This window comes from Staurois parvus, unplaced genomic scaffold (assembly GCF_062004578.1).
Source record: "Staurois parvus isolate SC_StPar_1 unplaced genomic scaffold, SC_StPar_1.0 ptg001787l, whole genome shotgun sequence".
Classification (NCBI taxonomy): domain Eukaryota; kingdom Metazoa; phylum Chordata; class Amphibia; order Anura; family Ranidae; genus Staurois; species Staurois parvus.
This window is the reverse complement of record NW_028319583.1, coordinates 991589-1017724: the sequence shown is the minus strand read 5'-3', so window position 1 is coordinate 1017724 and position 26136 is coordinate 991589. Positions and strand designations below refer to the sequence as shown.

At 44.1% G+C, this 26136-nt stretch overlaps 1 protein-coding gene across 1 annotated transcript in view; it reads left to right on the top strand.

The window, feature by feature from the left end:
* The window catches only part of ELAC2 (elaC ribonuclease Z 2), a 49494-nt gene extending 23725 nt beyond the window's left edge, over positions 1–25769 (top strand). Inside the window, exons 15-24 of the mRNA XM_089663856.1 lie at positions 1870–1991; positions 2933–3029; positions 5814–5952; positions 8001–8039; positions 8118–8227; positions 14588–14687; positions 15682–15802; positions 17975–18053; positions 20705–20849; positions 24259–25769. Coding sequence (XP_089519982.1) covers positions 1870–1991; positions 2933–3029; positions 5814–5952; positions 8001–8039; positions 8118–8227; positions 14588–14687; positions 15682–15802; positions 17975–18053; positions 20705–20849; positions 24259–24516 — 1210 coding nt within the window. The 3' untranslated portion in view covers positions 24517–25769. The remainder of the gene's footprint in view (positions 1–1869; positions 1992–2932; positions 3030–5813; positions 5953–8000; positions 8040–8117; positions 8228–14587; positions 14688–15681; positions 15803–17974; positions 18054–20704; positions 20850–24258) is intronic.
* The last annotated feature ends 367 nt before the right edge of the window (positions 25770–26136 follow it).

Genomic DNA, 26136 nt, shown 5'->3' with positions numbered 1-26136 from the left:
AATGGAAACACCGCAGAAAAGTATGTAGTGCGGTTTTTTTTTTCTGTTTGTTTTTTTGTTTTCCGTGTTTTGCATTTTTAAATCTGCCTAGCAACAAGAGAAAAGAAAAAAAGCAAGTGCAAAAATGTAAAACGCACTGCAGAAACGGATCAAACACAAACTGCATAGGGTTGAACCTAACCTTAGATCACGTTACACTGCTGCTCTCCTGTAGTGGTGGTAGGTGAACCAATGTGGTACAGGCAGGGTTAAAAGGAAAGCGAGTGCTTATCACATATGGTAACTCCTAATAGTAACCACTTGCACTCCGTAAGGTTTTACACTCTTCATGACCTTCAAGCTTTAACTGGCAATTGTTCAGTCATGCAACGCTGTACCCAAATTAAATTTTATATAATTTGTTTTCACACAAATAGAGCTTTCTTTTGGAGATATTTGATCACCACCGGGTTTTTTTTTTTTTTTTCTTTTACTGTATAAACTAAAAATTTTGAGAGAAAAAAAGAATTCTTTGTTTTAAAACCTATCCAATAAAAATTCAAATTTCTTCATAAATTTAGGACAAAATTTTATTTAGCTCCAAAAATCTTTGGTGAAAGAAAATCCCAATAAGTGTATACTATTAGTATACATAGTTCCACAAACTATGGAATATGTGAAAATTGATCAGTTCTGATTTATTGACGGCTGATCTAATTTCTTGAGGCCCTTAAATGCCAGGACAGTACAAATACCTTCCAAATGACTCATTTTCGGAAGGTAGACCGTCCCAAGGTATTTACTAGGAGGCATGGCAAGTTTTTTTTTTTTTTTTTTTTTTTTAAGTTGTAATTGTTTTGTCACAATTTTTTGGAAAATAAAATGTTTTTTCTCAATTTTTTTTTTTTTAAACATACTGTCACCGGTGCAGTACAGCATCATATGACTGATGACAGAGAAAAAAAAAATGTGTATTCAATTTTTTAAATTGGTACCGTGTGATTGCTGTGATTGCTGTTACAGTGGGCAAGCTGTTCGTCAATGGAAAACCATTCATAACAGGTTCACTGCTTGGAGGAAGTAGTGGGGTGAGAATTAGAAATGCTGTTATTTTTTACCACTCATTGGGTGATGAGAGGGTAATAGGGGGATGTTCAGTAAATCGCTGCTGAGAGGTAGGCGCAGGGCGAGTTGAGTTGCTGTGTCACTGCTGGGAGGGGGTAGCAGGGTGCGCTGATCTGCTAACACAACGCTCCAGTCCTCTTCTCAGATGGTGGGGCTGTATTATTGTCCTGTTGGCTGAGTAGAGGTTTACAGCACCACCTGCTGTAGGCTGCACCTCCTGGACCAGGTTATCTACTTATCTCAGGTGAAGTATAACGAACAGCTTTTGTTTTTCTTTTAGTTTTCAATAGGGTGGAGCACACCTGTCAGGTTTTTATTGCTGTCTGTGCCCCCTTCAGGGAGAGTTGCTATCTCTTATTTGTCCTGATTACTGTTATCAACAGTGAAAGTAAAAAAGAATCCCAACTTTTGGGTTGACATCTGAACACTAATAAAGGGGGAATTCTGGGGGTCCTAAAGATTTGCAGGGATTTCCGCTCACTTCCTGTTTTGACTGTGGGACAGGAAGTGAAGGGAAATCTCAGTGGGACACAGATGGAAAATAACTGACGGGTTGTAACTCTCCCTTACTCTATCCAAAATTAAAAAAGTTTTTGCCTATAGTTCTACTTTAAATAAAAGGGGGGGGGGGTGTACAAGTAACATAGGGTGGGAGGACAGACTGTTTCAATGTCCCTTTAGGTTACCAGAGCAGCTGTGATTGTGAACAGCAGTGTCTTGTCTTAGAAGTATTTCCTTCATCATCACAGAGTGATTGTCTTCCAGGGACATGGTCACCAACATCAGCACCCTGGAGTTTGTAAAGCAGGCAATGGAGCTGCCGGATTTCCCGGATGCCTTGAGGGAATGCAAGATGCTGCTGGGGTCCGACCTCTTACAAACTGAAGGTAAGCACATCTGCCACTTCTAACCATTTACCTGGAGTATACCACTTCTAACCATTTACCTGGAGTATACCACTTCTAACCATTTACCTGGAGTATACCACTTCTAACCATTTACCTGGAGTATACCACTTCTAACCATTTACCTGGAGTATACCACTTCTAACCATTTACCTGGAGTATACCACTTCTAACCATTTACCTGGAGAATTAGGAGGGTGACACCTCTGACTATACTACTATTGCAGCCTTGTGCTGAAAGCTGAGCTTTGGGATCCTGTCAACGTTTTATTGCTAGATCCCTCTTCCTACATTCATTAAAATTGATGTCAAATATTTGTTAATCAATGCCTAATACAACAACTCTTGATTTTATGCCCTGCAACATCATTATCATAATCTGTTTGAAAAAATGCCCTGCCCCGGGCGGCGGAGGGAGGATATATGCTGGAGCTGCAAGTCACATCCGACAGGGAACTAAGCACTACTTTTCCCTTGTTCCATTGGAAATGCACGGGAGCCGTCCCTGCCGGGAGAACTTGCTTGCGGCAATAGTCACATGAAAAATCTGACAGGCTGGTTGTACAACAATCGGATTGGGTAGAACCAGCCTGACCTTACATGATCCGAATTTTGCCGGTCCCTGCTGAACCATCTATGGCTTGCTTAAGTCCTCTCCACCTAAATACTCAAATGGTGGAACTCTTGTGGACTCTTCACAACTGTGATTCCCATCCTCTGGCTCACTGATCCAGAACAAGTAACTACATCAGGAATTCTGATATAATTGGCTTTGCTGGCAGCATGCTTGTTTCAGGGCAGAGCTCAGGAAGTTCTGTAGTCCGAAGATCAGAATGACAGCCAAGCACTTAATAATTTCAGGGGACAGCAAGCAGTTTTAGTCATTTTATGTTCACTGTCTCATGGGTTCTTCTCCCCCCTAGAGTTGAATTCGCAGTATCCTGTGTTCGTGTTTCTAGGAACTGGTTCTGCTGTCCCAATGAAATCCCGCAATGTCAGCTGTACTCTGGTGCATGTCAGGTGTGTATTCTACTCCTAGTGCCCGCCTTCTGCCCTGCCATCTATTCTGCCCCCTGCCCTCCTCTTGCCCTGCCACCTGTTCTGTCCACTAGCACCCTCCTACCCACTGCCCTTCCACCCATTCTGCTTAGTGGTGCACCGAAATGAAAATCCTGGTGCTGAAAACGAAAATTCAAAATGCACTTGGCCGAAAACCAAAATGCGCAATTTTTAAAAATTAATATATTTTTTGGAAAAAAATGCACTTTGATTAAAAAAAAAAAACAAAAAAAAACAATATATACCCTAATTGTGTTTGGTTTTTTTTTTTTTTTTTTTAAATATGAGAGGATGTTACAGCACATAAATAGATACCCAATATGTCACGCTTTAAAATTGCACACGCTCATGGAATTGCGTGAAACTGCAGTACTTAAAAAATCTCCATGAGTGATGCTTTAAACATTTCTGCAGGTTAGCAGTGTAAAGTTAGAGCAGGTCTAGTGCGAGAATTGTTGCTCTTGCTCCTACGTTCGTGGCAATACCTCACGTGTGTGTGGTTTGACCATTTACATATGGGGGCATTGCCTATGTATGCGTTCACCACCACAGGGGGACGGGGACACTTTAAACTTTTTAATTTAATGTTGTGGGTTTTTTTTTTCTTTTTTGCACTGTTTTTATTATTATCACAAGAAATGCATAAATCCCTTGTGATAGAAATAAATAGTGACAGGTCCTCTTTATGTAGAGATGTGGGGTCAATAAGACCCCACATCTCTCCTCTGCAATGTAAAGCATTGGATTAGAAAAAAGCATTGATTTAGTGCTTTGAAAAAAAAAAAAAAAAAAACTAGAAGTGAAATTGCTCCAGTACTCCAAGGGCATAGAGATGAGTGGAGGCAATCTTTTCTTCACTCATCTCTATGCCCAGTGCCGGGATTGTTCATTGGTTTCTCAGGTAAGGCTGAGAACGACAGAGCGGCGGCAACGGTGGGCAGTGGTGAGGGGTGGGGTTTTCTCAGCACCTGTATGGGTGATTTTTTTGATATTGGCCGAAAGGGGTGTTTTCGGCCAAAACGTTTCGGCCATTGAAATTTCGGTGCATCCCTAGTTTTGCCTACTGCCCTCCTCCTGCCCTGAAACCTATTCTGCCCACGGCTTTCCCATTTCATGCCCTGTTGCCTATTCTGCCCACTGCCCTCCTCCTGCCCTGAAACCTATTCTGCCCACGGCTTTCCCATTTCATGCCCTGTTGCCTATTCTGCCCACTGCCCTCCTCCTGCCCTGAAACCTATTCTGCCCACGGCTTTCCCATTTCATGCTCTGTTGCCTATTCTGCCCACTGCCCTCCTCCTGCCCTGAAACCTATTCTGCCCACTGCTTTCCTATTTTATGCCCTGTTGCCTTTTCTGCCCACTGTCCTCCTCCTGCCCTGAAACCTATTCTGCCCACTGCTTTCCTATTTTATGCCCTGTTGCCCATTCTGCCCACTGCTTTCCTATTTTATGCCCTGTTGCCTTTTCTGCCCACTGCCCTCCTCCTGTCCTGAAACCTATTCTGCCCACGGCTTTCCCATTTCATGCTCTGTTGCCTATTCTACCTATTCTGCCCACTGCTTTCCTATTTTATGCCCTGTTGCCTATTCTGCCCACTGCCACCCAACTGCCCTGAAACCTATTCTGCCCACTGCTTTCCTATTTTCTGCCCTGTTGCCTTTTCTGCCCACTGCCCTCCTCCTGTCCTGAAACCTATTCTGCCCACTGCTTTCCTATTTTCTGCCCTGTTGCCTTTTCTGCCCACTGCCCTCCTCCTGTCCTGAAACCTGTTCTGCCCACTGCTTTCCTATCTTATGCCCTGTTGCCTATTCTGCCCACTGCCCTTTCTCTGCCCTGCTAACCACTCTATGCATTTTTCGCAGAGTGTTTGGAGAAGCATGCTGGGTGAATGAGCTGTGTGGTGTTCTTGCAGTACTGGGGTTCTGGGTTTAATTCCTACCACTGCGTTTTCTTGTTTCATAACCAAGAAAAACGCTGGTAGGTGAAATAGCTTCTAACTAATATCATCAAGCAGTAAGAGCGATGGGGACATTCAGCCCCTGGGGTTTATTTTGTCCTTCCAGGCAGACAGGCAAGCTGCCTATCTTACACTGTTTAGCAGCTAAGAATTATAGAGGAAAGGGGGCTGTCACTTAGATATAACAGGTATGCCAGTGTTATAAGAAAGGTGACATGGATAGTGTTCATGTCTGTGAGTGAAGAATTATTACTGCCATGTATGTGTGATTGTGGTGGGATATTAGAGTGTAAGCTCCTCTGGTGCAGGTACTAATGTGGTTGGCTCAGTGTTCTCTGTACAACACTGCAGAATATGTCAGAACTATATAAATGGATACAAATGGAGAAACAGAAAAAGGGCGCACCGACCTAGTGCATTATCGTTTAAAATTTATTAAAGGAACAAAAATAGGTATCATACTCACAATGGGCATAATAACACAGGCATGTCAAACTGAACAAGATGTATGATCCAAACAACATCTGAGTCCATACGATGGAACCCTGGATGACCAACTGGCTAACGTTTCGAGGACACAACCTCTTCCTCAGAGCCTATATAAATGTATGATAGTGTGTGATTGGTGAGAACATTATAATGATTAGAGTGTAAGCTCCTGTGGGGCAGAAACTGATGTGACTGGCTCAGTGTTTTTGTACAGCACTACAGAATATGCCAGAGCTAATTCTGGGACAATCCTGTCTTTTTGCTGTAGTGACTTTTTTTTTTTTTTTCTTTTTCCCTTAGTCCCTCTAAAGTGTTAATGCTGGATTGTGGAGAAGGGTCATTTACCCAGCTGTATCAGCACTATGGCAAAGAGACGGATAACATTTTGTGCCAGTTGTCTGCAGTGTTTGTGTCCCACATTCACGCCGATCATCACTCGGTATGTTCTGCAAGGTTGGCATCGCTTCCACAGGGTTGGTATGGCTCCTGTATTTGTATTCATAGTGCTTAAAGAGGACCTGTACCATAGAAACTGCCCAAGAGAAGTCTAGTAGAGGACAAAACTAGTCGCCTGTATTCCATGTGGTCAACCTACAATTGACAGTTTCCCTATTACTGACTTACCATATCGTGTTCTGGGTTGTCTCTCTATGAGGTGGTAGCCATCTTAGTAGAGGCAGGGTTTTACTCCACCATAACTAATGGTCTGATAATGAAGCAATCTAACTAAAGGAATGTTAGATGAAGCACAGATCTACAGAATGGATGAAACAGAAGCAGGGAGATCCTTGCACTGCTGTTTCTCAGGTACAGCTTCCTCACCAGAAAGATTACCAAATCTCGTTCCAAATCTTAATGGATCTAGCAAAGGCAGCAGTGCCTTAGATCAGGGGTCTCCAAACTTTTTAAGCAAAGGGCCAGTGTACTGTCCTTCAGACTTTAGGAGGGCCAGTGGCCCACTATGGCCAGTGAGTGTAGAAAATGGCTCAGGCTTGCTGGTCAGTGGGAGCAAAAAAAATCACATCGTGCCTGTGGTTAGGAATAGTTCCCCATCTTTTGTATCAGTGGAGAGAATAGAACACAGTAATTTGTGTCAGTGGCAGGCATAGTGCCCCATTGTCTGTGTCGCTGGCAGGCATAGTGCCCCATTGTCTGTGTCGCTGGCAGGCATAGTGCCCCATCGTCGGTGTCGCTGGCAGGCATGCCGCCCCATCGTCGGTGTCGCTGGCAGGCATGCCGCCCCATCGTCGGTGTCGCTGGCAGGCATGCCGCCCCATCGTCGGTGTCGCTGGCAGGCATGCCGCCCCATCGTCGGTGTCGCTGGCAGGCATGCCGCCCCATCGTCGGTGTCGCTGGCAGGCATGCCGCCCCATCGTCGGTGTCGCTGGCAGGCATGCCGCCCCATCGTCGGTGTCGCTGGCAGGCATGCCGCCCCATCGTCGGTGTCGCTGGCAGGCATGCCGCCCCATCGTCGGTGTCGCTGGCAGGCATGCCGCCCCATCGTCGGTGTCGCTGGCAGGCATGCCGCCCCATCGTCGGTGTCGCTGGCAGGCATGCCGCCCCATCGTCGGTGTCGCTGGCAGGCATGCCGCCCCATCGTCGGTGTCGCTGGCAGGCATGCCGCCCCATCGTCGGTGTCGCTGGCAGGCATGCCGCCCCATCGTCGGTGTCGCTGGCAGGCATGCCGCCCCATCGTCGGTGTCGCTGGCAGGCATGCCGCCCCATCGTCGGTGTCGCTGGCAGGCATGCCGCCCCATCGTCGGTGTCGCTGGCAGGCATGCCGCCCCATCGTCGGTGTCGCTGGCAGGCATGCCGCCCCATCGTCGGTGTCGCTGGCAGGCATGCCGCCCCATCGTCGGTGTCGCTGGCAGGCATGCCGCCCCATCGTCGGTGTCGCTGGCAGGCATGCCGCCCCATCGTCGGTGTCGCTGGCAGGCATGCCGCCCCATCGTCGGTGTCGCTGGCAGGCATGCCGCCCCATCGTCGGTGTCGCTGGCAGGCATGCCGCCCCATCGTCGGTGTCGCTGGCAGGCATGCCGCCCCATCGTCGGTGTCGGGCGGCAGGATTAGCGCCCCCATCGTCGGCGGCAGGAATAATGTTCAGATATGGAAGGAAATATGGCCCCGCTGTTGGTGTTTGTGGAAAGAATGATGCCTCATCAGTGGTGTCAGGAGAAAATAATGCCTTGTAAGAATGAGAGTAATAGTGCCCAAGGGCCGCATAAAGGCAAGCAAAGGGCCGCATTCGTTTCTTGGTCCACAGTTTGGAGATCACTGCCTTAGATGATCACACACTGCAGATATACAGACCGCTATGACTACAGAACAGGAGTCCCTTAGGCACAGGAAGTGCACAGCTAATTTTCAGAAAAAACTTTTGAGGAAACTGATTAGGCAGAACTAATATTTCTGGGTGTTCCTTATAAGATAGCAGATCTTTACTTCTTGAGTTCAAGTTATTGTACATTACATTTTGTCTGTCTGCAGGGTCTCCCCCATGTCCTGTATGAAAGAGAGCGAGCGTTGGTAAGTGTTTTCATAAAACAGACTTGGTCACGGCCCCCTTCAGTATATTGGTGCCTTTATCTTCATGTCTTCTTGCAGCGCTCGTGTGGAAAGCCATTCAGTCCTGTATTCCTAGTAGCTCCCACGCTTGTAATGACCTGGCTCAATCTGTTTCATGACCACTGCCAGGCGTTTCTCCATAATATAAGGTGAGTCACACTCCGTTGCCTGCAAATTAAAAGGCGCTTTCACCAGACTTTCCTTTTTTGGTGCATCTAAGACAGCCCATACATTTCATAATTTTTCTTTCATTCCATCAGCGGGTTTAACGATAAAAAAATGATCAGATTCCTCCATCCACACATTTGATGCGGATGTGCGAATCCTCCTTCTGTGCAATTGTGTTCTGACCGTGGGGAACCTTCCCTGCCTCAGAATACAATGATCAGAGCTGCTCTCTCTTGATGAGAGCTCCTTAATGTATTAACCCCCACCGCACCAGGAGATTAAGGCGGCAAGGGTGGGTGTGTGGGGGGCTTGAACAGATAATTTCTCCGGAAACATGAAGAATCGGCACAAAGGATACATCATAGGAAATATACGTTATGTCCCTTCTGTGGATTTTTCTGTTTTTTATTTAGGCTAAACTTAGGCTTTAAAGTGGTTCTAAAGGCTGAAGGTTTTTTACTTTTTTTTTTTTTTTTTTTTTAACCAAAGATTTTATTAAGCATGTTGAAAGAAACATACAAACCATGACAAATCATATGATACAAAGCGACAACAAACAATAGAGGATAGGGAAACATCATACAACAAACACAGAAATACACACATAAGACCCACGCTGGGGTCTAGATAACACTGCAAGGCAGAGGGGTGCAAGGCCCACAACCACATTCAGAAATATATAGGCTACATGCAAGAAGGCAGCAAAAAAAAAAGAGAGCCACGCGCTCATGAGGTAATATTGTCCCTGAGAATCATAGATTTGTTAGATAACCTTAACAAATGATAGACAATTGGTCTAATGTAAATAAACCATATGAGAGAAGAAATAAAAAGGGTCAAGTTGATCCAGAGAGGGCCAAGGGGCAACCCCCCCCCCCCCATACCCTCCCAATCTATAGACAACAGAAAAACAAAAGGAAGAAAGACAGGCCAGCAAAGAAAAGGAGTTCTCCTGGGGGGGTGGGGGTGGCAGACACGATCCCCACATAAAGGGAATGGAGGGTCAAATTCCAACACATCATAGATTAGTAAGTTTCGCGGTAAAACGAGAAACCGGATGGTAATCCACCCATGGTTGCCAAATGGAGAGACACTTATCATGTTTATCCTCCAACACCGCTGTCTGTTTCGTTGATCAAGAAACCTTGGATTCTGGACCTGACTTCCTCAAATTGTAGAGTAAGGGATTTCCAAGAACTGGCAATAGTCAAGGTTTTTTACCTTCATACATTGTGTATGCAGCTTCCCTTGCAGCAAACCCCACTTACCCGAGCAGGATCCTGATCCTGCAAAGTGCACAAGAGGAGTGGGAGGTGGAGCTGGCCCTGTTCTGTGTGTCTTATGGACACTCAGAATGGGGGCTCGGGAGCGAATACGCATGAGTGCCCCTAGAGAAAGCCGCGTGGGGACAGGCAGAGAAGAGGAGGACCCGAGAAGAAGAGACCCAGGTTGCCAGAACGCACACCTCGTCTACATTTCTGCCGCCTTGTAGTGGTTACTAATACTAGACTATGGTGGTGATAGCAATGGGTGCCTTGAATTGGAGGAAGAACAGATGACCCTGTTATAAGATTTTTTTTTTTTTTTTTTTTTTTTTGTCCTCTGTTCCTTCTCTGGTTACAGCTCAACACTTTGGATTTCCTGTCAATTTCTGTCATAGTGACAATTGTGATCAAAGAGCAATTCTCTCAAGAAGGAACATGGACAGCAGTTAATACTGATAGAGGTTCTAACCCTTCACCGCGCCATTCCAAACTAAAGTGTTTTGGATTTGAGTTTCCACAATAACTATGGTAGTGGGGCACAGACGTATTCGGCCTCTTATGAGCACATCCTACTGATGTCACCAAGGGCCTGTGTGTTTGTGAAAAGTGAACTGTTTGTGTTCTCCATATTGGCCAATCAGATATTTTATTCATTAATTGGATGCAGGGGAAGCAGGATTCCACCTTCAGATACTCCAAGCCCAATGTGGTATTAGAACTGTTCAGTAGAATTGTGTTTGGTAGTTTTTGTGCTGGATGGCTGTACCAATCTATCCATTATCATTCCTATCTAAAGATCTTGGTGCTAAAGTGTATTGCCAACTGCTGTAGATTTACATACAGCATGACTAAACAACACTTTATAAGTGTTATAATTGTATTCCCAAAGCTAGTCCCCATGGGAACTTCTGCTCACGCCCTACTGATTTCCCTCTCTGTAGCTTCTGTCTTTCACTACTACCAGCTCTCCTGTACTCGCTCATTGGCCTGAACGAGAGGGGCTTGGATACGTCATGGAGAGAGTGGGTCTCCTCCATCTTCCCCCTACCCTTCCCTCTTCCCTCAATCATTACCCTGTTCTGTTTTTACTAGTTTTTGTTTTGCGTATTGTTTTAGCAGTGAATCTATCGGTGACCTGTTCTGAAGATAAAAGTACCACTGCGTATCCCACCGATTTTTATATATTTTTGGTCTTTATCTGCGCAGGTACAATAAGAGACTTCATACGCTTTTGTGTTCAGTTTTATTACTTGTAACGATGTTTTCTTTGCTGGTCTCCTTGGAACTCTTAAATTGTGTGAGATATAGATATCTTTATTTTTTTCGACATTTTGTACTTCGTATTATTAACCACTTCCAGACCGGACACTTTTACCCCCTTCCTGACCAGGGCAATTTTCAGCTTTCAGCGCTATCGCACTTTGAATGACAATTGCGCAGTCATGCAACACTGTACCCAAATTAATTTTTTACCATTTTTTTGAGACAGATAAAGCTTTATTTTGGTGGTATTTATTCACCACTGGGATTTTTATTTTTTTTGCTATGTAATGAAAAAGTCCAAATATTTTGAACAAAAGTGTTTTTTTTTTATAAAATTTTGCAAATAAATAATATTTCATCATACATCTTTGCCAAAATGTATTCCGTTATCTTTTTAGCAAAAAAACAAAAAAAAACAAATTAGTTTATAACCAAAAATTATAATTTTTAAACATTTTTTTTTACATTTTTATTTTATTTTTTTATATTATTATTTTTTATTTTTTTTTTTTACATACTGTCACCCTAGCAGTACAGTGTCACCATGGTGACACTGTACTACTTGTGGGGGGTGATGAAGATTTTTTTTTTTTTTTTACTGATTGCTTTTATACCCATATAGGATGTAAAAGCAATCATTTCTCTTTCTCTCTCTGTGCATTCTTGCACTCATTGAGAAATACTGAGTGAGCTGTGATTTGGTCACAGCTTGTCACATGGTACAAGGCTGTTGTGAATAGCCCTGTACCATGTGACCTCTGTGATCATTCACAGATTTCACACATAGTAAGCAATGATGTCACAAGTGACATCTTGCTTACTACTTTGCATGTGATCACTGATTGGCCAATCAGTGATCACATGATTGGGACCTCGTACAGAGGTCCCGTCCGACGATCGGTGTTTCACTGTGTCCGGAGGACACAGCGGGCACCGAATCGCGGTGCTGCGCGCTCCCAGGGAGCGCGCACAAGCAGGGTGCGGGGAGGCCGTTCATAAACGGCCACCCGGCCCTGTACTGCCACCGTCCGGCCGTTTATATACAACGGCCAGTCGGGAAGTGGTTAAAGTGGTTCTAAAGCCTTAATGTTTCTTACCTTAATGCATTCTATATACCTGGGATTCCCTCCCCTCCAAGCCCAACACTTCTACTTAACTGAGCCCCATTGCGAACCAGCATTGTGCATTACGGCAGCGGTTCTCTGCTCTGTCCCTCCTCACAGGGCAGATCCATAGCTGTCAATCAAACTCTTACGAGGGAGCAGAGGTGGAGCCGTGCCCTGATGTCTTGAGCCTATGGGCGCAGAGGAGGAGGATCGGGGCTGCTCTGTGCAAAACCATTACACAGAGCAGCTAAGTATGACATGTTTGTTATTTTGAGAATCAAAGTAAAAAACAGTGCGGCGCTTCTATAACCCTTGCAGCACTAGATAATGGATATCCCAAATACCTTATCACATGTATCTAGTAAGTGATAAACTGGTGATAACACACAATAAAGTGACTAAAACACAATAACATGAATAGTGTCCATGTGAAAATAATATCATGCAGGTGTACACTGCAAATGCCAATCCTCAGACAGGTGGAGTGCCCCCCTCCTCAGATAGGTGGAGTGCCAATCCGCAGACACTACAAGTGCCAATCCTCAGACAGGTGGAGTGCCCCCTCACCTTCCTGCCCAGGCCCCTCAGGACCAATGAGCCTTTGAATATATATTGGATCTTTTCCCCTGAGCATGGAGGAATCCTTCTGCTGGTGGGTCCCTCAGATGACAATAATGGGCCTCTCCTCCTCTTAACTCCTATACAGATCGTTGGTGGTATCGATAGGTCTCCTTCCCTCACGATCACAAATGAGGAAAGAGAGCTTGCATAGTGTAAAACCACTTTATTAAACAAGTATAAAAGTCAAAAACCTACTCACATGCTTCTATGTAAAATCAGGCCTTTACACCACTCAGAGGGTGTACTGTATTCAGGACCAGGTGCACCAAGATGGCGTCCGCGCCGGATGTGACGTCAGAACGTTCAGTCGTATAAGCTCCTCCCCCTGGCGATACACCAGGGGGAGGAGCTTATACGACTGAACGTTCTGACGTCATCTTGGTGCACCTGGTCCTGAATACAGTACACCCTCTGAGTGGTGTAAAGGCCTGATTTTACATAGAAGCATGTGAGTAGGTTTTTGACTTTTATACTTGTTTAATAAAGTGGTTTTACACTATGCAAGCTCTCTTTCCTCATTTGTGATCGTGAGGGAAGGAGACCTATCGATACCACCAACGATCTGTATAGGAGTTAAGAGGAGGAGAGGCCCATTATTGTCATCTGAGGGACCCACCAGCAGAAGGATTCATCCACGCTCAGGGGAAAAGATCCAATATATATTCAAAGGCTCATTGGTCCTGAGGGGCCTGGGCAGGAAGGTGAGGGGGCACTCCACCTGTCTGAGGATTGGCACTTGTAGTGTCTGCGGATTGGCACTCCACCTATCTGAGGAGGGGGGCACTCCACCTGTCTGAGGATTGGCATTTGCAGTGTACACCTGCATGATATTATTTTCACATGGACACTATTCATGTTATTGTGTTTTAGTCACTTTATTGTGTGTTATCACCAGTTTATCACTTACTAGATACATGTGATAAGGTATTTGGGATATCCATTATCTAGTGCTGCAAGGGTTATAGAAGCGCCGCACTGTTTTTTACTTTGATTCTCTGTATACTGTGGGTGTTTAGATTGTGGCACTCGTAGTGCTGGCTGCTGTATTATAGTAGTATATTTAGAGGCGCAGGAGATATCTCTTTTATTTCTCTGAAGTTTGTTATTTTAACCTCCCTAGTGGTCTGATTATGTCCATATTTCTGTGCTCAAAGCGGTACATTTTTTTTTGCATGGAAATATGTATTTTTTTTTTATTGTAGGCCTGTAATTTTTAGGAATAACTCACTGAAATCTGTCCGAACAAGAGTCTAGTAAACATCCCGGGGATGATAAAATTTAAAACACAAAATCATAAATTATAATTTAATAAATTATCATAAAATATAATAAATTTAATTCAATAATATAATCAAACCAAAAACACTGAAATGTGAAATATAGCGCCAAGTTCGCACATCACTGAGCAAAGTCGCAAAATCGTTTTCAGTCTCTGAAAATTTCCCCATGAATCATTATCACTCAATTCTGCAAGTGGTTCTGATTTACTATCGCTGTTCTCTAGCCGGTCTAAAACTGATTTTTACCTAAAAGGGACGCTTTTTGGACGCCATGGACGTTTCTCAGTTTCCAGGCAAAAAGAACAGTAAAAATGCAGGCAGGGCGCCGGACAAAGCACTCGGGACAAAATGTATGTGAAATGGTTTGATACAGGAATGTTATACTATGTGATTTTACTGTATTTAGTGAATGTCACTTTTTGTCATTTTCCCCGCCAGTTCCGTCCCCCGTACGTCCCGATGCTCGCAGGGGACGGAACCCAGATAACAGATGCCGGCATCCGCTGGATTACATTGCCGGGGACACTGCAGGAGGGACATCGCAGGAGCGCAGGACAAGGTAAGTGAAGAACAGATGCCGGAGCAGCTCCGCATGGTAAGCCCGAGTGTAGCTCGGGGTTACCGCATTTGGTATTGAAACTTTACCCAGAGCTACACTCGGGAATACCGTCAGGGAGGTTAACAGAAACTGAAGCTTTACAATCACTTTGATTCAAATCTAAAAAGAACTCTAAAAAAAAAAAAAAAAAAAAAAAAAAAAGACATCTCACTGATTGAGACTCCTATATATGTTTGTTGTGTTCCAGTGTTATCCCAGCACATAACTTAATAGAAGGCGCAAAGGGAGGCTGCCCCAAGATCAGAAGCTTAATCTCCTCCTTGCTTGAGATGTACCAGTTTGAAAAGGTAAGGGACTAACATGCATGTGGATGCCAGAAATAATATTACAAAAAAAGAGAGGTCCATATGCCAACCTTCTGATGTGCAACATTTATCACAAAGGAAGGCAAATCACAGCATCTCAGGTCCCTTTTCTCAAGGTAACATACATGAGTTCTAGACACCTGTCTTGGTGTTATTTTTTACCAATGTAAATGGGGACTCTTTGCCAGCTTTTTTCAATCTTTTCAACACAGCGGAACCCTTGAAATAACCTTCTGGTCTCGGGAACCCCTGATAAAAATTAAATGATTTATTAGTGTGATGGTCAGTGGGAAGAATGCTCCTTACACTTGTGGTCATTTGGAAGAATTACCCCGCTATAGATTGCTAAATAGATCAATGGTGTTAGTAGGAACTTATCTGAAAGGCAGATATTGCTTGAGGAACTTCTGGAGGAATCTTGGGGTTCCATGGAATCCTTGAGAAACCTTGCTCTATGCAATCACAAAATGGAGCTGGACTGCTAGCATAGAAAAATGGTGGACTGTTTTGCTTCTGTGATGACCTCCATGCCTAGGAATTTGGTGTGGCATAATAAAGCAGTCTTTCTCAAACATCTTACCACAGAGGAACCCTTGAAACAATTTTCAGGTCTAGGAGAACCCCTGCTAAATTGAACTCCTGAACCATCAGTGATGAAAATTTGCACTTACGTACATTGATAGAAGGTCCCTCCTCCCATTACAGCGTTGGTCAGAATGCTATCCTAATAGACAACTAAAAAGATAATTGATTTCATGCAGCTAGAAAGTTCAAAAGCACATTGCAAGTGAGTAACAATTGTTTATGAAAAGGAAAAATACTGAAACTAAGCATGGGCATGGAAATGAGGGTTTTATGTGGTTTAACCTGCAATTAAGTTGATGACCATGTCTCATTAATTGAACAGACGAATTCCGATTTTGTCACTTGAGGTCCTCTTTGCTGGTTTGCCTTTTCTGACTTTTTCATTTCTTAGTTTCAGACCTGTTTCGTCCGCCACTGTAAAATGGCTTTTGGTTGTGCAGTCATCCATCAGTCTGGCTGGAAGCTGGTTTTCTCAGGAGACACCATGCCCTGTGAGGCTTTAATTAAGATGGGTGAGTTGCATGCGTTTTATTTGTTGGCAAAGGGATTGTTCTAGTGTTGTTTTTCATCCATGATGTCCATGTTCTTAAAGTGGTTGTAAAGGCTCAAGGTTTTTTTTTAGCTTTGGCTGTACTTTTCCTTTAACCACTTGCCCTCCTGAGGATTCATCACACACACCCCTCCCCAACCACCCCCGACCAGACCTTTTTTTTTTTTTTTGCTATTTGGCGTGGCACTGTTTCAACTGGTAATTGCGCAGTCATGCAATGCTGTACATAAATGAAATTTGTCCCTTTTTTTTTTTTTTTTCACACAAATAGAGCTTTTTTTTGGTAGTATTTGATCAACTGTGCGCTTTTTATTTTTCGCACTCTAAACAAAAAAAACCAAAAAGTTTGGAAAAAAAAAAGATTTTGTTTACTTTTGGCTATAAAAAAAAAATCTATAGTAAACTCAGTCATAAATTTAGGCCATATTTTTGGTAAACAAAATCCCAATAAGTGTATATTGATTGCTTTGTGTGAAAGTTGTAGCTTCTACAAAATATGGTATAGATACTGCAATTTGTGCCATTTTTTTTTTTTTTTTATGCAGAGCTGTGCTAGTTTGACCATTGCATGGCCATGCAATGCTGTACATAAATAAAATTCATTTTTTTCACACAAATAGAACTTTCTTACGGTGGCATTTTGATCAACCTCTGGGTGTTTTTGTTTTTGTTTTTTTTTTTTTTGTGTGATCTAAACAAAAAAAGACCAAACATTTTGAAAAATATTCTCATTTCTGTCATTAAAAATATCCAAAAAAACTAAAATTTCATTATGAATTTAGGCCAAAATGTATTTTGCTACATGTCTTTGGTAAAAAAAAAATCCCAATAAATGCATATTAATTGGTTTGTGTGAAAGTTATAGCATCTACAAACTATGGTATAGATAATGGAATTTACACAGCTTTTACCTTCTGACTGCCTATCGCATTTCTTGAGGTGCTAAAATACCAGCACAGTACAAACACCCCCAAATGACCCCTTTTCGGAAAGTAGATGCCCTAAGCTATCTGCTGAGAGGCATATTGAGTCCATGGAAGATTTATTTTTTTTTCCGTAAGTTTTTGGAAAGTGACAAACTATTTTCTTTTTTTTCTTTTACACAAAGTTGTCACTTAAATGATATATTGCTCACACAAGCCATGGGTATATGTGGAATTGCACCCCAAAATACATTCTGTTACTTTTACCCAGTATGGGGAATAACACATGTGAGACTTTTTGGGAGCCTAGTCACATACAGAAGCCTGAAATCCAATGACCACTTTGATAGCCTGAAGGTGCGTAACTTCCTCATTTCACTTCCTCACTACCTATCACAGTGTTGGAGGCCCTGAAATGCTAGGATAGCTCCATACCCCCCAAATGACCCCTTTTTTGGAAAGTAGACTCCCCAATGACTTGAAAAAGAGGCATAGTAAGTATTTTGCAGATCTAATTTTTTTTTATACAAGGTTTTTAATTATAAAAAAAAATGTGGGAGAAGGGGACATCTTTTCTCGCTGCTTGCAAAAGCAATCCTGCAGCTAATTAGCCACTAGGATTGCTTTTACATGGTCCTGGTATAACCACTCAAAGTCCAGTGATGTACCAGTACGTAGCTGGTTCTTGTTGGGTATACATGCTATGTTTTTTTTTTAATGCAGCCTGTGGGCTGAATGGGGAAAAAAGAGAAGAAATCTCATCCAGAAAAAGTGGTATATGTCCCCCATTAGAATATACCACCCTGCATCCACCCACTTCTGATGGTGGGCACACATTACATCTTTTAAACATATACTGAAGCATATGGACCACCTCAGGCCCCCATATATGCTTTTTTTTTTTTTTTTCTTTTTACACTGCAGATGAAAAATATCATTCAACAGCACTGCACACACTTATGTATATTCTAAGAGCAAGACCCTGTTGCTGTCACAATAAACAAGTCGGTGCTGCAGCTGAATGGCATTCCTGCAAAGAAAACTTCAATGGTTAACAAAACCTGTTTCATTATTGCACAATACTCCCGATGCATGTGATTACTCAATTTGGCTTTCCTGGAGACTACAGGTTGCCAAAGTCTGGTGTTTTGTGTTCAACTGCCTTTCTTCCTGAAGGTGAGCAAGTTTGAGATGTTTATTTCTATTACCAGGAAAAAATGCCACGTTACTTATTCATGAAGCCACACTAGAAGATGGTTTAGAGAAAGATGCAATCGAAAAAGCACACAGGTACCAGGGCTACTATATGCTTTCTAACACGTTAGGTACTGGGGGCTGGTAGACGGAGGGTATAGGCAATTTATGGGTGGAGCACAGAGGGGACCTCACCAACAGAGTGATGTCCATAGTCCAGTGAGAAGGCCTGAGGCTAGACAATGACACGCATTGTCGATGTAGGAGTGGAGTCAAGTTGTGTACAAAGACGAGACTGACTGTTCACCCAAGTACCAATCTTCAGTAAGTGACCAATCCTTCCCGGCTCCAATCCCTCTTCCTGTTGCTGTGCAGTTACCGATGCTAAGAATGGAACTCTTTTAATCCACTGAAAATGACCATTACATGTTCTAATTTGGTTTATGTAGTTGATGGAACGTAAAAAGAATTGCTGCTTCAACCTCTGGACCCAAATCCCTCAGCTCAGGTGCAGAATTGTTCACGGTCGTGGTGGAGATTGCAGTGGTCAACATTAGTGAATTGGTCATATGGGTCCAGTGGTGTAGAGTGGCGTAGTACATTTTGGTGTAGTGGAGGCGATTGGAGTAGTGCACCTTAATGCAATGGTAGAGCGTGTAGAACTGCAGATAACTGTGGTGGCAGCAAATAGTGGCAAGTTAGGGAGGTGGCGTAACGTGGGGCTGGGTCATGTTAAGGCAGGGTTAGCGTGTGGGGTCACGTGTGTTGGGAAAGGGGTGGAGAGTGGGATTTTGTGATTCTTACCTGCCTTTAGCCTTTATAGCAGGAGACATTTTCTGTCATGATGGTGGCTTATGGTAACAGAGTATGTGCACAATGTCAACCGTTCCTGTTGCTAGAAACAGAGTGGCCCTCTGTCTCTCTTCTACAATCACTGGTCCTCCCTAAGCAACTACGTCTCCCACTTTCGCCCTGGGACACAGGGTGAAAGTGGAAGTAGTTTGGGCTCTGGGGAGGAGCGCATACATTGGCATCATTATGGCAACCAGGGAGCAGCTTATGCAGACATGCGCCAGTGACACCATGATTCACTGCAGTAGCTACAGGAGCGGTCTACAATGCACATCCTATGCAGCAGACCTTTTTACACATCTCTCTCGGCTGGTATTGGCCCGCCTAGAGTTGCAGGACCTTCTACGCCCTCTGCCACTGGTCAGGAGGTGAGAGGAAGGTGGAGCTAGCTATCCCTCTCACTTCGTATATTTTCTTTTACATAATTGTGGGGCGGCACAGTGGCTTAGTGGTTAGCACGTCTGCCTTGCAGTAAATGGGTCATGGGTTCGATTCCCGACCATGGTGCCTCCTGCATGGAGTTTGCATGTTCTCCCCGTGCTTGCATGGGTTTCCTCCGGGTGCTCGGGTTTCCTCCCACACTCCAAAGACATGCTGGTAGGTTAATTGGCTCCTGTCTAAATTGTCCCTAGTATGTGTATGTATGAATGGGAGTTAGGGACCTTAGATTGTACGCCCCTTGAGGGTTAGGGACCTTAGATTGTACGCCCCTTGAGGGTTAGGGACTGATGTGAATGTTGAGATATATATATATATATCGCTGCGTAATATATAAGTACCTGAAATAAATAAATTTACTTGCCAATTTTTCCTGAACACATTAGAGGGGCATTAAAGCTGGACTCCAGGCAAACCATTATGTACATACAGATGAAATACATATACGGAGGCTGCCCATCTGCCAATCAAGTCTTGAGATTTAAACCCCACTAATACACAGTACAAACCTGTCTGGCAGGGCAGCAGACCTGATTTTCCTCAGCTGCAGTTTAAGTAATACTTACAAGCCCTGTCCTTCCTCCATCCTTTGATTGGACAATGAAAGGAGAAGCAGAAGACTGATGAGCTTCTCTGTCACTCTGCTCCCTCCTCAATTCATATGGTCCTTGTTAGTACATGAGCACTACAGTGCAAGTGTTGACTTCTCTTGCTGCTTCTTCCTCTCTTCATCTGAGTTCTGCTGTACATGGATTTCAACAGGCCGATACAGGGTAGAAGGTACCTACGCTACTTGCCATTAACAAAAAAAAAGTGTATGTTGTTTTTTTTTTTTCCCCAACTATAAAAGTAATTTGGCCTAGGCATGTGTTATGGATGTTTGTCCGTCATTGCTCTGTTGTAGACAGTAGAAGTGGAGGATTTCAGTTGTGGCTGGAGGGATCCAAGATGTCAGCATCCGCCTCTAATTTATTTATTTTATTTATTTCAGGTACTTATATAGCGCCATCAATTTACGCAGCACTTTACATATATATTGTACATTCACATCAGTCCCTAACCCTCAAGGGGCGTACAATCTAAGGTCCCTAACTCACATTCATACATACACATACTAGGGCCAATTTAGACAGGATCCAATTAACCTCCCAGCATGTTTTTGGAGCGTGCGAGGAAACCCACGCAGGCACAGGGAGAACATGCAAACTCCAGGGAGGTGGTGCCGTGGTTGGGATTCGAACCAATGACCCTAGTACTGCCAGGCGGAAGTGCTAACCATGTAGCCACTGTGCTGCCCCCAAATATAAACACTGTTCATCAATTTGGCTTGTTGGCGAAGTGAACACTTTGTATTTTCTGGGCAAATATTCAGCATTCACTTCCTATGAGAGCGGATACAACATATCTTGATAACCTGCGATCTAACCCTCACTTTTCATTCCCTTTGTATGAAATAGCACAGTCTCGCAGGCCATCGGTGTTGGGGAGCGGATGAACGCTGAGTATGTGATGCTGAACCACTTTAGTCAGAGATATTCCAGACTGCCGCTGATGAGGAATGACTTGAGCAGAAAGGTGGGGATCTCCTTTGACCACATGCGGGTAAGTTATCCATCCCTATTTCCCAGAATAGCACATTTTTCAAAACTTTTCAACTGAAGCGGCAAATGCTTACCATGGATGAGTCCCTTTAGATACTTAAGCTGGCAATAGGTTTAGTGTGGATGGAGGAGCCAAATGGGGGGGGGGGGGGGAGAAACCTAACGGAGGTAGACACAGGAGTCCTCCCCTCCCCCCCTCCAAGTCCCAATCCCTGATGCATTGTAATCTGACAGCTGCCCTCAACTCCAAACCTTTTTCCAACACATCCAAACTGATAAGTCAATCAAACGATCATCTTCTGTTGCTAATAATTTATTCTTGCCTTTGAAATGAATGCTTAAGCACTAAATGCACCTAGTGCATAGGCGTTTACATGCGTTTAGGGGTATCACACATTTTTCCGCTAAACTCTGCTGCTCCTGGACGCACTATCTTTGGGGTTTTTCTTTTCTGCCTGTTAATGTATATGTGTGCAGGGACACATAGGCTAACATGCAGGGGAATTTAGAATCAGGGAAAAAAAATAAATAACGCCCCTAGGAGTAACAGAAAAAAGTTCAGTGGGCATGAGGCCTTACTGCTCACTTCTCTTCCTGCTTTTTTTAACTGCCCCCAGTCCACATCATACACATGTATATGTGCACAAAGCTATATTCCCATTCCAGTCTGCTCTACAAAGCAACATATCGGAGCCCAGGGACACCAATTTCTAGGGACATGTCACCGAAGCCTGGCATTGTACAGTACTTAAACATATCTGCCCATCTAGTAACCACGGCTCAAAAAAAATGAAAGGAAGACTTTGAAAACCCATCAGATCTTAATGGGGAGAAATCTCCTGCTGGATTTCTATACTGACATGGACAGGGTGATGTGTTAGGAATGTAAGGACGCCCCATCGTTTGAATTCAGTCCTCTGTAGGTCGATCATTTTCATTTCCATCAAAGACACCCCGAAAATCAAAGTGAAAAAATGATGCAGCAGGCGAGTCCATTTTGCTGAAATGTCATTGCAGCAACTCAGAATGGTCCTCCGTAGTTTGTATGGCTCCAACGTGCTTGTATGCATGCCTGACAACGTAGGGGCATGCTCCTAATGAGAAAATGGATGGTATATTTCCTCCCAGATCTGGACCCGGGCATCACTGAGCTCCTGGACAGTCTGAGGTGCAACCTGGCGGCGTCGGATGGACCAAAACATGATATCCCAGAGGTGCTCTATTGGATTTAGTCAGGCGAGTGTGGGGGCCATTCCTGGAGGATGAAAAAATTGATACCATTGAACTGCCTGCATACTCTCACAACATGAGACCGGGCATTGTTGTGCACCAGGAGGAACCCAGTACCCACTGCACCAGCGTAGGGTCTGGTTATGGGTCCAAGGATTTCATTCCCATACCTAATGGTAGTCGGGGTGCCATTGTCTAGCCTGTAGAGGTCTGTGCGTCCCTCCATGGATATTCCTCCCCAGACCATCACTGACCCATGTTACAGGCAGCAGAATGTTCTCCATGGCTTCTCCAGACCCTTTTACGTCTGTCACATGTTCTCAGGGGGAACCTGCTCTCATCTGTGAAAAGCACAGGGTGCCAGTGGTGGACCTGCCAATTCTGGTGTTCAATGACAAATGCCAATCCAGCTCTATGGTGCCTGGCAGTGAGCACAGGGCCCACTAGAGGACGTCGGGCCCTCAGGCCACCCTCATGAAGTCTGTTTCTGATTGTTTGGTCAGAGACATTCACACCAGTGGCCTGCTGGAGGTCATTTTGTAGAGCTCTGGCAGTGCTCATCCTGGTCCTCCTTGCACAAAGGTTCTGGGTTAAAGACCTTCTACAGCCCTGTCCAGCTCTCCTAGAGTAACTGCCTGTCTCCTGGAATCTCCTCCATGCTCTTGAGACTGTGCTGGTAGACACAGCAAACCTTCTGGCAATGGCACGTATTGATGTGCCATCCTGGAGGAGTTGGACTGCCTGTGCAACCTCTGTAGGGTCCAGGTATTGCCTTATGCTACCACTAGTGAAAAACAGTCAGAAAAGATGAGTAGAGAAAAAGTCAGTGGCCTCCACCTGTAAAACCATTTCTGTTTTGGGGGTCGTCTCATTGTTGCCCATCTAGTTCACCTGTTGTTAATTTCATTACCACCAAAGCAGCTGAAACTGATTAACAACCCCCTCTGCTACTTACCTGACCAGTTTAATATCCCAGGAGTTTCATTGACTTGATGCTAAACTCTGATTAAAAAGTCGTCTTTTAATTATTTTGAGCAGTGTACTTCAACACAGCAGAGGAGGGCTGCAGCCCGTTAAGGCGAGAGCAACTGCCGTTGACAAGGAAATATGCGGCATTCACCAGCTAGAGCAAGATGTAGATTATGCACACCCACCTGTGTTGAAAACACTACCATTTGGGTAATTGCCAATTTCTGACTATCAGATTTGTAGGGAAATATAGGGGCTGTTTTATTTGAGGCTGAAGACACTGGGGTTGATTTTACTAAAACTGTAGAGTGCAAAATCTGGTTCGGCTGTGCATGGTAGCCAATGAACTTCTGACGTCAGCTTGTTCAATTCACCTTTGCAATGAAACCTGGAAGCTGATTGGTTTATATGCACAGCTGCACCAATTTTTTCACTCTCCAGTTTTAGTAACTCAATCCCACTGTCACTTCATTCGTTTGGGGCAGAGTGCCTCTTGATAGCCCGGCAAGGTATAAATACCAATCTGTTTCTTAGCTTCTTAACCTGCTCCAGCAAGAGGCTCAGGCTTTATTGCTATAATATAACAGTGCTTTTAGGTGACAGGAAATGTGACGACCTTCATGTGTCAGTGCTCAGCCTGAAAGGCCAAGCACTAGGCTCAAACACTTGGAGGGGGCCATGTTTACTCGGGGTGAACTCTTGTGGATAAGTGAGACTACAGCTCCCTCAGTAAGGTATACAATCAGTAGGCATTGTTCCTTCGCCCTGACCGGCCAAGGGGCGGGGTCTCCTGACCGGCCAAGGGGCGGGGTCTCCTGACCGGCCAAGGGGCGGGGTCTCCTGACCGGCCAAGGGGCGGGGTCTCCTGACCGGCCAAGGGGCGGGGTCTCCTGACCGGCCAAGGGGCGGGGTCTCCTGACCGGCCAAGGGGCGGGGTCTCCTGACCGGCCAAGGGGCGGGGTCTCCTGACCGGCCAAGGGGCGGGGTCTCCTGACCGGCCAAGGGGCGGGGTCTCCTGACCGGCCAAGGGGCGGGGTCTCCTTAACAGAACTGTAGCCCCTTCTGCTGTTATGTTTGCAAGTTATTTTAGAGAGAGCAACTGCTTTAAAGAAGTGGCAGTAGAACTATCTTTTGTATTTAAATGTAACCAGCACTGCTTGTTGTGGACTGTCTTGCCTCCAACCGACATTTTACGCTTTATTTTTCCAAAGGTCCGATGGAGTGATTTTCAAATCCTTCCCAAATTAATGGAGCCCATTAAAGCATTGTTTGCTGAGGATCTGATAGAGATGGTGCAAAAGAAAGAGAGAAGAGAGCGCATCCAAAAAGCACAGAACTTAGATGACAACTTAAAGCCCGACCCGAGCAAACAGGATCAGGAAGATGACACCATAGGGCCCGACCCGAGCAAACGGCATGTGGAAGATGACACAGGGGATGCTATCACCAAGAGGATGAAGGTCAAATGAAAGTGCATCTCCCACTTTTGTGGCAAATTGTCCTGTGACTGCAGCTTTTGGTTAGGGCAATGCAGGTATCCTATAGAGGATGATTCCTTTTTGTAAGTCTGAGGAACACAACAATAAACCCCATACAGTGTAGGAGATTTGCAGGAATCGGTCTCCAATGTTGGGCCATTCTGTTCAACCTGGAAAATGGCTGATCTGCTTTTACTGCACCACCGCTTTACAAACCCCGAGGATGTCTTGTGACGCAGCAGTCAAGTCAGCGCCTGGCAAAAGTATGCATTCACTTTTACATCTTTTGAGGTGTTAAAGATCACAAGAAAATACCTTGTGATGACCCGTTTTATTTGAATAATCTTTACGTTTCAAAATATTGCATCCTTCCAGATTCCTAAATACCCTACACACTTAGGCAAGTGTTTGTTTCTTTCATTCAGTTCTTATTTGTGAAGGGCTTTAAAATAAAATATTCCTGCATGTGTTGCTTCTCTTCCGAGGCTGCTGTGTGCTGTACTGTGCGTACCGGATGGTTATATGCAGATAAGGGAGATACCAAGCAGTTCTGTTTGCATAGGGGACTTGTGTATGTGGAACACTGGGCAACCTGAAAAATGAAATGGGTTGCAAGGAGACAGCAAAACAAGGGATACATCAAAGAAGGAAGAGGATGAAGAACACATTTCTACTTCATAAAATTTATATAAGGGTGAACTCTGCTCTGAATCCCCCCCTTTTTTTTTTTTTTTTTTTTTTTTTAGGTAATGGTAAGCTCATCTTGAAATGTAAAGGTAGCAGTGGCTCATAATCTGCACTGTTCGGAGTGAGTGCATGTGAACCTGCCACTGAAAAGAGCACATCACTCCAGACATCCGAGAGGCTTTTTTTTTTTTTTTTTTTACTATATTTATTTTTAAACTTCTATGTGTTTTACTGTAGAGGACAATTTAGGGGTCTATTCATAAATGTCTTCACTAAGGATTCACACATTTTCCTCTTTAGATTAATTTGCAAATGTGTGAATCTTGAGTGAAGTATTTAGAAAGTGACCCCCCCCCCCCCCTTAAGTGTAATGATTGGATTGGTCTTAGTTTTAGGCCAAACCTATATCAAGGGGATAGTTATCCGTTTTGATTTTAAGATGGAGAATAAAATGGACTCCATAAAATGAGGTGGGAGTCTTTTTAGTGCTGTGGAAGTGAGCTTTGTACATGGCAAGGAAATTATTTTTGGATTCATTAAAGCCTTTAACACCTTGATTGTGTTCTTGTTTTGGTGTATTCTCCCAGTTAATTTAATGCATGAAATTGTGTTCCCCTTCCTAAAGTATTGTGCTTTTGTTTTTTTCTAAAATGTAGAGGGATATTCAATGGTACTGTTTTTTACTTCCTCATCACAAGAATTCAGATACTGTCCGATTTGTACTGTATCCTATAGCAGGATTGTACTCTGGCAAACAAACTGTAGGCCATTTGAGGATAACTCCTCCTCCTATCAGCATGCCTCCATTTTTGCTAGTGTCCTAGGATGATGGACATCTGTCACCTGTGCTGATGAAAGTAGAACTTTTTGTTAGCAACCAAAAAAAAATATATTGAAGAAAAGGCTATATGCCTTTGTGATGAA